This window comes from Brassica oleracea, chromosome C9, assembly GCF_000695525.1.
Source record: "Brassica oleracea var. oleracea cultivar TO1000 chromosome C9, BOL, whole genome shotgun sequence".
In the NCBI taxonomy this organism is placed as follows: Eukaryota; Viridiplantae; Streptophyta; class Magnoliopsida; order Brassicales; family Brassicaceae; genus Brassica; species Brassica oleracea.
Genome location: NC_027756.1, coordinates 8,573,179 through 8,585,624, shown reverse-complemented (window position 1 = coordinate 8,585,624; position 12,446 = coordinate 8,573,179). Strand labels below are relative to the sequence as shown.

The following is a 12,446-nucleotide window of genomic DNA, read 5'->3' as shown; positions in this document are numbered from 1 at the left end:
GGGGGGGGGGGGGGAAAGTGAGATTGAAGAATCACATTCACAATCCTCAAGATCTTCGTATCCCCAAAACTCTTCCTTCACTTCTTCTTCCTCTTCCATTTTCCATTTTTCCTTCTCTATATCTTCTCCTTGTAGTACTTCTAATACCTAATGTGCCACAAATTCAAAAACACAAAGTTCATTCTAAAGGAAAGATTCATAACATATCTTAGATGTTTAACCAAGAAAATAACATATCTTAGTACCAATCTTGTAATGATGCTGTGATTATGTGTGTTTGATCTAGAAAATCTGGTTTAATAGTTTCTTTGTACTATTGATCAAAATTAAGTGTCGGTAAAGGAGCCTCTTTATATGACATGACTTTTCTTTATTCAATAACCCTATCAAAATCTGGTTTTAGAAAACATATTGTTTGGACCCAAAAAGAGAAAATATAGTGCTTGTTTTGTTTTGTATGCGACTGTGATTGAGATTAGGTGTCGGTAAAGGAGCTTATTCATATATAATACTACTCTTCTTTATATTAAACTTAAAAAGAGGTTCCTATATCTTATACAATAAATTAAAAAAAACAGCTTTATATGAACACAAAATAAATGTGAATGTTATATGTGGTACTAAAATTATGATTATTTTCTTTACATTTTTCAAGATTTGTAGTTTTTTTAGTTCACATAATGAACAACAAAGATACTTTTTAGTCACGCAGCCAATTATCTAACTGAAAAGCGAATCGTTGAGTAACATATTGACACGATACTACGTCTCATTATGAACCAATCATAAAAATTACTTTAGCTTTTCAAAAATTCATAATAATAATACATATTACTCTTCTGTTGCCCAAAGTAGGTTTTCAATTATTAAAATGAACGGAATAAAAAAACAAATAAGCATCCTAGCTAGAAGAAAAAGGAACAGCCAAATATGTAAAAAATGCCAAATAAACTAAAATACCTCGATCATGGAAGGCCGACATGGAGACGATGATCGGATGCAGAGAGACGCAGCGAAAGCTATGCGATGAAGCTGTTGGATATCAAAGTTTTCACCGATCCTTGGATCCATCAACTTCTCAATCTCTCCATCTTTTATTATCGTTTTCGCCTGTTACAATATTAATATGTAATTACACTATGAATTCATTTCTATGTAACTAGATGGAAAAATATATGGCCAAGGGTCCGTTTGGCTCTTGATCTAAAAAAAATCTTTTTATGTAAAAATAACTTACTTCATCTAAGTTTTTTTTTAATTTCATACAGTTCTGATTGGTAAAAGTATTATAAAGAAGTGAGTGGAAAAGCTATAAAGAGCTTCTACGACCTTTACCAATCACACCTTAAAAATATGAAAAAAAGTTGTTAATAGTAAATAAATACCAGTAAATAGTAAATAAATTCGGGTTAAATTGGATTTACCCAGCTGTGTAGGCTTTGGTGGGATGCATCAACAGGTTTTTTACCAGAAATGAGTTCAAGCAAGAACACTCCAAAGGCAAATACATCAGTCTTCTCATCCACAATCCCATGCGTATAGTACTCTGGAGCTAAGTGCCTGTTTTTATTCAAAATGATCAATCAATATGTTTAAAGGAAACACATGCAGTTTGTTATATAGTTTAAATATGGAAATAACATTTGAGTACAAAAATACCCAAATGTGCCTTCGATTGGAGCAATGGAATGGTGAGACCATTGAGAAGGCAGCCATTTTGCCAACCCAAAATCAGATATCTAAAAATACAAAGACAATTATTTTTTCTTTGAATACAATTATTAAATAATAAAATAAAAAATATATTTAACAGTGAAACAGTTAGGAAATTAAGATCGAAGAGAAAGAAAATAAACAGGGTACCTGTGGTTCAAAATCTTGGGTTAAGAGAACATTGGAGGATTTAATGTCTCTGTGGATGATCCTTCTCTGACAACCTTTGTGTAAATAATGAAGCCCTTTTGCTGTCCCAATTGCAATTTTATACCTTGTCTCCCACTCCAATGGTGCTTGATTCAAATCTACATAAACATTATTATAAAAAACAGACTTCAAAGCAAAACAAAAACACCAAATAACATAATGAAAGCATCAATTTTTAAGCAAAATTTGCTGAAACCATGTTCAAGAAAAGCATCAAATGTTCATAAAAGTTCAAGTTCTAAGGTTTGTGGGTTATATGTACCATGAAGGAGAGAAGCAACAGAGCCTCTTGAAGAGAAGATGAAAACAAGATAGAGACCATTGTCAATACAACAACCAAGAAGAGACAAGACATTAGGATGTGAGACATGTCCTATTGTTCCAATCTCCATTAGAAACTCTTTCTCTCTCCTCTCATCTTCTCTCCCTCCTCTCGTTATCCTCTTCACAGCAATTTCTTCACCACTTTTACTCAAAATCCCTTTGTACACCTCTGCAAATCCACCTCTTCCTACCAAGTTATCTGCAGAAGAACAAAACACTCTTTTAGTGAAAGTAAGACATTATAGAGAGAGAATCAAAGTTTCTTGAATTTGGAGACAGAACCTGAGCTGAAACCGTTGGTTGCGTCGTAGATTTCTTCAAAGGAGAAACATTTCCACTTGGGTCTTTGAAACTGCTCTGCTTCTTGAAAACCCTCCACGCATTTGGCATGTGGAGTTGAGTTTTCAGAGTCGGAGTCGAAACTGCGTCGTTTGAAAGAGAAGAGACGTTTCAGGCTGTTGCTTCGAATGTACTTCATTGTGTTAATGGAACAGAAGAAACTCGAGGTTTTACGCAACTAATGAATCACAGAGGGAAGAAAAAGGAGGAGGAAGAGGAAGAGGAAGGGACAGAGAAGAGAAAGTTATTATTATCTCTCTGTCTTTATGTAGTTTGTGAATAAAAACACAGAAGAATTAAATTTGGGTTGGTGAAGGTTTACGGTGAGGGCGTCCACAGATAATTAAGTAACCGAAAACTGAGTTTCTGCGTTTAGCGTTTGGTGATTTGCGTTTTGGTGGTAATGAAGTGTAGAAAAAGATGAAGCAAACTTTATATGGGTGAGACTTTAATGCTTTTTTTATTTATCTCACAAGGCAGGTAGCTCTGCTGGAGGATGTCCATGTTCTCAATTTTACTTTGTTTTTCATTTTCTCATTTTTTTTACTTCTTTAAACTTTTCAAATTAAATTGTAATAAGTCAAGCCTAACATATTTTGCTTAATTAAGTGAAACTATTGTTAGGTAGTCCATATCTTAAGCTCTTCTGGCCTAACACTCGTCAGTTATATGTTAGTCTCAATCCTAAAGAATCAATACTACGATCTAAACTATTAAAACAAGAGTACAACTAGGAAATAACTCTGAGTTTTTTTCAATAATTACTTATCTATGTCATTGGATTAAAACACAACTTATCATAAAAAAAGAGGACCCGCTAATTCAGACTTAAGCATACGTATATCAAATAAAATTAATGAACACAAGGCCAACCCTCTTGAGTTCATTTGAAGATTATAAATCTATTTCTTCAAATCTGGTATACCACAAAGCAATAAGATCAATTTCTCGTCAATCTTTTCCATTTTGAAGTATAGCTTTAGCTTTTTAGTTATTTTTCAAGATTATATATTATTTCAGAGATATAAGAAAGAAAATTGGGGTTTGACAAAAAAAAAAAAAAAAAAAAAAATTGGGCTATATTGCAATTAGAACCTTTTTAGTCACGCGTTTTTAATTTATAATACTAATATATATATTGATCTAACTACCAGAACAAGTGAAGAAGCAAAACATGTTCAGTTCAACTGAATGTTTCATCTTTTTCTGATTGTCTTCACTACCTCATTATTTCAGTGTCTAAAGTTTATTGGCTTGTTTAGATATTACATTAATTGGCTTCTTAATTTTTGTATAGCTAATATTACGGCCTCACATCAACTCGAAAACATCTAGAAGAAGACGCATGGCACTAACTTGGACAAGATTGATCTCTGTGAATGGAACAGTTTACTTAACGCCAACTGTGATAATGTTTAGTTTTAAAGGGTTGTTAACTAAATTGATATAACGATAAACAAATCGACAAAAGTACATTATTAGTGATCGATTGTGTCTATAATATTTTAATTTAACTTATTTTAATTTAACTTAGTTATATTTCGAGATGTCTTTTTCATAAGGAGTTTTAATAAAAGTCAATGTATTGGATTTGAAGATTTCAATATGAAACAAAGTGATAAATCGGTGATGACAGATTGATAGCAAGTAATTATTTATGTCTGTGAAGGGAACGTGTTTACTTATGTTTACTGAGATAATTGTCATGGGTGTTATTCATAACCCTCATGACAAAATAAGTTACAAGATATATAATTTATTACAGAAATGGAAGTATATGAATAATATTTCTAAACTAATATAAATACAAATGAGAATAATTCATCCTCAAATAAATATTAGTTTCGTAAACTATGAATTCACAAATAGCTAACAGTTATTGGTAGAATAATTGTAGAGAGATTATCAAATTTTGAGATTGCGTTGTTATTGGTTTATGAATTTTTAAAATCCGAAGAAAATCCATTGTTATTGGGGTGTGAGACTTTTAAATTCCGCTCAAACTTTTTTGTTACTGAAATTTTTTACTTTTCATTAATTGTAAGATTTTATTAAAATCTATTGTTATTGGAATGTAAATTTTCTTTGTTTTTACTCCTAAAACTCAATTTTGAGAATGTCATCTATACACATAAATTTTTTGAAACCTATATAGTAAAATACACTCACATATAAAACCACACAAAATTGAATAATAAAATAATACAAATCACAGCTTTAACATAAACGATAAACACAATTTCAGTTATTTTCTGTAATTTTACATGTACGACTCAAACCAAAACAAATAACAAACTATATAAAACTAAATGAGCATAAACTACTAAACAACCACTAATAGTATAGTATATATATATATATATATTTGTTAATAATAAACAAAAGATATAAAACTATATGAGATGTATAAGAAAAAAAAAACATGTCATCATAACGTATTCTTTATTAGTATTTGAAAAAAAAAACATGTCATCATAACGTATTTGAAGTTACATAAAATTTTTGAAAAACTCAAAAAATCTGGCTCTTACCATAATTTGTTGAGAACGAAGTAATTGAAATGATTTTCATTCCCTTTCTGCTACCACCATCAATTTCTTACTTTAAAAGTTTATAACAATCAATAGAATTCTATACACAAGTAATGAAAATTCATGTAAAAATATTTGACAAAAAAAAAAAATTGTGTTTCAAAAAAAAAAATATTTGACAAAATTTGTTAAATCTTGTTAACTGGTAAAATTCTTTCAACTATTAGAATCATCAAATTCCACAAAAAATCATGTTCCAATTACCCCAAATTAATTCTCAGTCAGTTTCAGGCTCTTAATTAGCATCAAGCAAAAGAAAATAGGCTTTAGTTCTCGTTTATAAAAGATTTGAAGTGGAACTGATATATAGAGATGACAAGAAATTGAAATAAAACTTGTGATTATTTTTCAGTGAAACTTCTATATATATACGACCAAAACTCTTTCTTACAAATTCACATATATTTAAGAAAAAGGATACCGTCGGTCGATGATCATAATATTAAATATCAGATTGAGGAGTACATCTGTTAGACTGTTACATGTACACGCAGCCATCAAGAGGGAGACGTTTTACTTGTCTTTACGAGCCCCAAGTCCCGCCAGTATCCATTGAGAGACCACGATTCGTTTATATCAGACAGTGACAACAACCTTACATTTTAATGGTAGCTAAGCTTTTTTGTTATTTCAAATTGGTTTACATATAATATTTATTTTGATGTCATTAATATCATTCCATAAATTATGAAAGACTTACAACCAAAAAAAAAAATATATATATGAAAGACTTATTTAGCTATCGTATCTCAGAACATTCTTAAAAATACAATATATATTTTTTTGTTTTACTTTTCAGACGAATCAAGCGAAGTCTTACAAGAAGTTTTCTTTAAGTTTGAAAGGCTTAGGTTCTTATTAAGTCTAGGCGTTTGGGTACCCGTTTAGACTCGGATCAAATATTTTCAGTGCCGATCCGAGTCTATATACTGTCTAAAGAAAACACCACACTACACCAAAAATACCTGTTTAAGTGCTTTACAAACCATAACCATATATATCAGCCACGATACTAGGGGTTTGGGTACCCGTTTAGACTCGGATCAAAAATACAGGTTGAGGGAGAATTGAACTCGCGCCTATGGGTTAGGAGGAGAATTTACAAACACCACACTACACCAAAAACAAAATCCTAGCAGTTAAAGCCTTTGCTTTATAGTTTTAAATAGTGTTCTGTCTCGTATACGGCCACAAAAATTAATATGCATATCTTATGAAACTCTAATATGTACAATAAAATTGGTCGAAGATCCATTGAGGTAACTGATGAGATCCTCAAAAAAATTTCCCTACCTGATATACTGTTGTTATAATCTGATCCAGTAAAATGATGTGGATTCTCTAGTATATTGTTGTGTTAGAAGAATTCACTCACTTGTATGCACATCGTTTTTTGACTATCTGACACCATTGTGCACCAACTTTGAAATGAGTCCCTCTGACTTTGTTTCTGTCACATCTTTTTTGAGCCAATGGTTAAAACAAACATCTTTTTTGAGGCCTCATATGTTGTATTGCATCGTAGTTCATTTCAGCTGTTGCACAGAAATATGATGAACAATATAAGAAAAGGTAGCAATGGTAACTGAAAGGACTTGGCGGGACGAATCTTGATAATAACATTGAACAAAATGTAAACTAAAGAAAAACATAAGATATAATGAAGATCAATGCATGTAGGGAATACAAATTAAAGAGTTTACGAATTTAAATCGAAGTTATGAAAAAAGAAAGCAAGGATGAAACTGTAAAGTTTGCATGATTGATTACCTTATCTATGGGAGGACATTTCTTTTTGCTATTAGTGCCTACAAAAAAGGTGGGAAACATAATTGAATCTCTAATATCTTCTTGTTTTCCGTATGGTTAATTCCTAGATTTTTAGCTTTATCTTTTTGTTTTTGTTTTTGTTTTTATTTGCTCTTCACATTCTGCATAATACTTGTGTTAATGATCCACTAATCACGTGTTCACTCCTTTTCTATATAGAAGCATCACGAAAACATGCAAAACTTCTAAAGATTAGAAATTTTTGATTGAAGTATATACATTCCTAAAGATAAGCCTTAACTTATTTTTACCTGATTTGCAAACATTGCTCTTGTTTCCCTGTCTTTTTGAAGAATTAAGCTCTGAAACAACAGAATACTCAAGTTACATCTTCTATCTGAATCATGTTAAACCAATCAAATGATATTAATTTGAACAGAATAGAAAAAGGAATATGAATAGAGTAGTCACAGACCTGTACTGATTTTTGTTTATAAACTGAAAAGCTTTTTTTAATTAACTTAATATATACTGAAAAGCTGGAAAAACAGAATATGAAACGATGGAGAAGAAGAGAGAAAAAAATCAGTTACGGAAAATTATATATTAGAAGATGAAACAGGTTGAAGTCATATCATGATTTGAGAAGTTATATTACTTATATATGACGTGAAACAGATTCGTAGATCAAAAGTTATGTAGGAAAAAAATGTTTGAAGTGGTTAAAATATAGGAGTTTAGATATTTGAAGTTGCAAATTTTGGAAATTACGTGATAGCTTTTTCTAATTTTTTTTTTTTGTAAAACAATGCCCAATGTGTCAACATTTTTGTGGACAAGTGACTTGTACTTTAGTATATAAAAAATCCAGGGCCGTCTTCGGTATTTTGGACTAAAGTCTCTTTATGAGAAACGATGCATATAGCTGCCATTTTTTCCGGTGGACATTCTTTTTTACACCCTCCATTTTCAATGCATTTCTTTATGAGAAACGATGCATAGATCATGGGCGTTCGGATGTCCAGCCGGTTTAAGTTCGAGGTCAATTAAGGTTTGGATTTTTGGGAGCACAAATTCAATATCATTCGGATATCATAAAAATTTGGTTCGGTGTCGGTTCGGGTTTACTCGGGTCCGGTTCGAATATAGTAACACATTGGAAACCCGGTTGAGGGCTATTTTCAATTTAAAAAAATAAGAAGATAAATATTAAATTTTTTTAAATAAAAAGAGCTATTTTAGTATTTTTATTTTTTTAGGGCTATTTTGGTGATAAAAAAATAAAAAGACAATTTGAAAGAATTGCATAATTTTAATACTATATATAATTAATATTTCTAGATATATAAATTGTATTCTGGATATTCGGGTATCCATTCGGTCCTCGGTTCGGTTCTGTTCGGTCCGGTTGCGGTTATAGAAAAATAGGAACCGTTCGGTTATTTTTGAACATCGGTTCGTTTTCAGGCTTGATTTTTGGTTCGGTTCCGATTTGATTTTTGATTCTCGGTTTTTATGCCCAGGCCTAGTTAGAACTAGGGAAGTGTAGTTATCGTTTAGCATATAACTAATTCCTAATTGATTAGAGTTACATTACTGTATGGTAGAATTATAGTAAATTAAAGTGGGTAGAAAATTATTTCAGTCAATTTACTCTAATTTCATCCAATCAAGTGGAATATGATTTATCTCTTTTACTCTAAAAAGTGAGAAAAACAGTAAGGCTCCAAATGGTGACATAAAAAATAAAAAGAATAGTCAATTCTTACTTATTTCTTAAAAATTACACCATTTATGAGGAATCAAATGCGGCAAAAATTCTCCATAAATGAAATTTTCGATGCGTTTGATTCCTTGTCATTCCTTAAATTTTAAGGAACTATAGAAAAAAAACATTCTTTATCAAAATTGATATGAAACAAAAAAACAAATATTCATTTTTATTCCATTTATTTTGTTCATGTTTATTTTTTTTCTACTCATTCATATTCATATTTTAATTATCACTGGTTAGAACCTAAAAGTAGAATAAATCTTACCTCAACTATTAATGAGATGAAAAAGTTTACTCCAACTTTATTATTTTCTATCCCACTCATTTTCACCATATTTTCTCACCATTTTACTCTAATTGATAACCGATCACACTTTAGATTTTCAAAGACTTTTTTTTTTTTGGATTTTCAGAGACCTTTGTTAGCAAAAGTGGATGGGTGGCGGAAAGTAACCAAATTGTTATTGATTAGAAAAGTGTCTTATTATGTAACTATCTCCAAAAATAAACAACCGAGATGTTCTTCTGTACAATGTTACAAATACGAATCCACATCCATTAATAATTCATATAAACTCTTCTGTAAATTGATTAGAAAAGACAAGAGACATTTCCTTGTTAAGAGATTTGATATATTTTGCACAGAGAGGTCCACAATCTAAGTCAGCCACGAAGTCCACTGAGAGACTGTGAAGGAGTAGCTGAGTTTCTTCTCCGGTCTGTCTTTGGCAAATGCTTAGACATTATAGATTCCTACGTAAAATAAAAAATACACGATTATAAAATTTTGTAATGTTTCTAGAAGATACATAGTATTTGAGAAATCTAATAAGAGTACCTGTTCTTGAATAATACTGCGTGCCTCGACGAGTTGTGCTTCGAGTTCAAGTTCCCTCTCTGACGCTTCTGAAGTAATTGTTACTTCTTTTTGTGCGTCTACTAACTGACCCATACGTTCCTTCATTAACCGAACAAAAGAACATGTAACGATAAAAACGAAGCGCTATTAAATAGATCGGAAGTGTCAACTTCAGGTTACCACTGTTACCTTGATGCTAACCATCTTCGAGCGTAAACTATCTTCTATCCGACCTCGAGCCATACGAAAAGGTAGGTCGAAAACATCCTGTCAATTAAAGATAATTTTTTCCTTGTTGATACTGATGTTTTGGTTATATGTATGCAATGTTTATAAATTGAATCTTGATTTAGCTTATAATGAAATTTTATGTACCGTCTTCCCGCCTAAAGGAGACTGAGACGGGTTTAAGCTCGTTCTTCCATTAGCATTCAAGAAAGAACGCATGTCTCCCTGTCAAAATGACCATCATCTTTAATAATAGGATCATCAAGTTTCTCTCTTTTCAAAAAAAAAAAAGAAAAGAAATATAACCTGAGTGGATCGCAATAGCGCTCTCAAGTCAGTGTTCTCTGCCATTAGTTCTTGATTTTTAGCCTCGTATGCATCTACCTAGCAAGATCATATTGTACCCATTTTATAAGAACATTCATCCAACATAAAGCTATAATATAGTCATGGTAATTACAATCCTTTTGTAGAAATCAGAATCAGTTTTTTTCCCAGTCCATGTTCCACGTTGTCTCCCTTCTTTCTGTACACGAAAATGTTGATTATTTCGCCGCTGCTCTCAGAAAACTGGATAGTAGTCATTTCAAGAACCCAAATAGTACCTGGAGTAGATTCATAATCTCCATGCCTGATCTTGTTTCTTTCTTTTTCTCCATCAACACTTGGTTTAACCTCTCCTGAAACACGATCATTGTTCACCATGTTCAGTTAGTATGACGCAACCTATATTGCACACACTTGAAAGACAAAAGAGTGAACCCAAAGCATACCTGTAGCTTTATGTACTCTTTTTCTTTCTTCTTCGTTTCATGTAATTGTTGAGTCTTCACTTGCTTCCAAAATCCAAAAATGTTCAAATTGCATTAGCATTCAAAAGTTGTTTGAAAACATGATCAAAACACTAAGCTATTTGATCAAAACCTGGTTAGCAATGACCATCCGCTGAAACTCATCTCTCTCTTTCTGTAGCTTCTCGTTCTGAGCCTTTAAAGCGGCTGTGTTTTTGGCTTCCGTTCTTGTGACAGAACCAAGCTCCCTCTCCTTGGATTGCAATTGATTCTCAAGCCTCTCAACTTTCGCCTCCACTCTCGCCATGTCGGATAAAAGTCTGAAGCAAAGAAGAAACTAGTTTTAAAAACAAAAAAAAAATGTTCTCAAACAGACATATCAAAGGTAGCTTTTCCAGTAACTTTGTGTCAGAAAATTGTCTTCTTTTGTCCCCAAAAAGGATTTTACTTAAACTATACTCTAAACAAACATAAAACCAAAAAAAAAAAAACAGTAATAAGATACTCTATATATACATAACATGATCTAGATCACACAACAATCCAACTCGTTCAGACAAGGCATATCAGCAAAATGTAGCATTTTAGCATCTTTTGTGTCAGAAAATTTTGTCTTCTTTTTTCCCCCACAGAAGGATTTTACTCCAAAACAGACATACATTAAACCCAAAAATAGTGATAAGATTTTTCTACATACATAAGATTAGCAAGATCTAGATCACACAACGATCCATCTCGTTCAGAGCCATAGACTTAGGATACAAGCAATATACATGTAGAAGAAGCTAGCTTGACTAATTGCACATTATAAAGATTCAAAAAAAAAGCAAGAAAAGAGTCACCGTTGTCTCTGATCATTGGTAGATTCTCTGAACTCCACATCACGCTGCCTCTGCTGAATCAAAGCGTATATGCAATTACAAGTCCTCGCGATCGAAACCTAATCATAATAACAAGTCTTTTCGAATCAGATTCATAACCAAACAAAAAAAAAGAGATTATTAAAGAGAAAGAGACGCACAGGATCGGTAGCGAAGAGGTCGAGCGAGGCTGAGAATCCGTAAGTGACTAAGCTCTGGTTCAAGTACTTCACACAGTGCTCCAGGTTATCGACATCGGCGAAACTATGCTCCTCCCTGATCGTTGAAACAGAGTCAAATCGAAGAACCAAAAACCCCTAGAAACGATAGGAGAAAACTCACCCGATCGTGTTGAAACCAAACTGCAGAAGAAGAAGAAGAAGAAGAAGAAGAAGAAGCAAACACAATGAGCCTTAGAGAGAGAATCGGAGATTCGTGAGTAAGAGAGAGAGAGGAAGTCGTTACTCTGTGATCGAATTCCGGCGCAGTGAATGACATCGTTGGCACACGAAGGATCCGCCGTTGACGCCGGAAGAGTAGGAAGAGACAAAAACAGCTTTTTCACCTCTATTACAAAGTTGGAAGTCGAAAAAAAAGGGAAGTGAATGTGTGTCTCTCTCCGATAGATCTATCTTGGGGAAAGTGTACAGCGTGAGATTAAAATTAAATATTATTTATCTGTATTTGTTTTATTTGTGTACGTTACGGTGCACTCAATTATTCCGTGCTTCTTCACGTGATTAGTTAGCGATGCGGCTGATTTCGGGTGTTTGCTTACGTGTCGTCTTATTAGTGGTTGGAATTAATTTCTTTTGGTCTATTGCATTACTCTCTATGACGTGCGATATTCGGTAACTAACTTGCTGGATTATTGGGCGGGAGATGCCACGTTGGACTACTACAGCATAGTTTTGTTAGTTGGAGTCGTGTCGAGCAATCTCTTCTTCTTTACTCCGGGACCAGTAACACCGTGTACTCCAGTTTCTT

At 32.6% G+C, this 12,446-nt stretch overlaps 2 protein-coding genes and 1 long non-coding RNA gene across 4 annotated transcripts; all 3 read right to left on the bottom strand.

Moving 5' to 3' along the window:
- Window positions 1-6: 6 nt before the first annotated feature.
- Window positions 7-2,851, bottom strand: LOC106314255 (probable receptor-like serine/threonine-protein kinase At5g57670; the record flags this gene model as incomplete). The annotated part of the gene is made up of 7 exons (XM_013752163.1): window positions 2,530-2,851; window positions 2,186-2,446; window positions 1,864-2,021; window positions 1,660-1,739; window positions 1,425-1,560; window positions 961-1,110; window positions 7-147 (listed from the first exon to the last, which is right to left on the bottom strand). Coding segments are annotated over exons 1-7 (1,122 nt in total), but the record flags the coding sequence as incomplete, so codon positions are not given.
- A 3,780-nt stretch (window positions 2,852-6,631) lies between these two features.
- On the bottom strand, window positions 6,632-7,299 carry LOC106317831. Its single transcript, XR_001265239.1, has 3 exons — window positions 7,259-7,299; window positions 6,948-6,985; window positions 6,632-6,712 (listed from the first exon to the last, which is right to left on the bottom strand). It is a non-coding gene; the product is annotated as an uncharacterized LOC106317831 (long non-coding RNA).
- Window positions 7,300-9,226: 1,927 nt separating this feature from the next.
- Window positions 9,227-12,092, bottom strand: LOC106315642 (afadin- and alpha-actinin-binding protein). 2 transcript variants are annotated; one of them, XM_013753439.1, is made up of 13 exons: window positions 11,925-12,092; window positions 11,802-11,821; window positions 11,621-11,735; window positions 11,442-11,539; window positions 10,733-10,919; window positions 10,582-10,644; window positions 10,414-10,488; window positions 10,269-10,334; window positions 10,115-10,192; window positions 9,956-10,033; window positions 9,770-9,847; window positions 9,560-9,679; window positions 9,227-9,474 (listed from the first exon to the last, which is right to left on the bottom strand). In XM_013753439.1, exons 1-13 carry the CDS (start codon window positions 11,955-11,957, stop codon window positions 9,385-9,387), a joined length of 1,101 nt encoding a protein of 366 aa, XP_013608893.1. In that variant the 5' UTR covers window positions 11,958-12,092; the 3' UTR covers window positions 9,227-9,384. The 2 variants fall into 2 exon arrangements, with proteins under 2 accessions (XP_013608893.1, XP_013608892.1); XM_013753438.1 differs by having other exon boundaries at window positions 11,621-11,746; window positions 11,813-11,821.
- Window positions 12,093-12,446: the final 354 nt, after the last annotated feature.

Excerpts from the sequence above, each read along its gene's own strand:
- LOC106315642 (XM_013753439.1), bottom strand. The coding sequence starts at position 11,957 with ATGTCATTCACTGCGCCGGAATTCGATCACAGA. Across the intron at positions 11,822-11,924 it reads CGCCGGAATTCGATCACAGA|TTTGGTTTCAACACGATCGG; the intron begins GTAACGACTTCC and ends CTTCTTCTGCAG. Across the intron at positions 9,848-9,955 it reads CTCCTTTAGGCGGGAAGACG|GATGTTTTCGACCTACCTTT; the intron begins GTACATAAAATT and ends TTTAATTGACAG.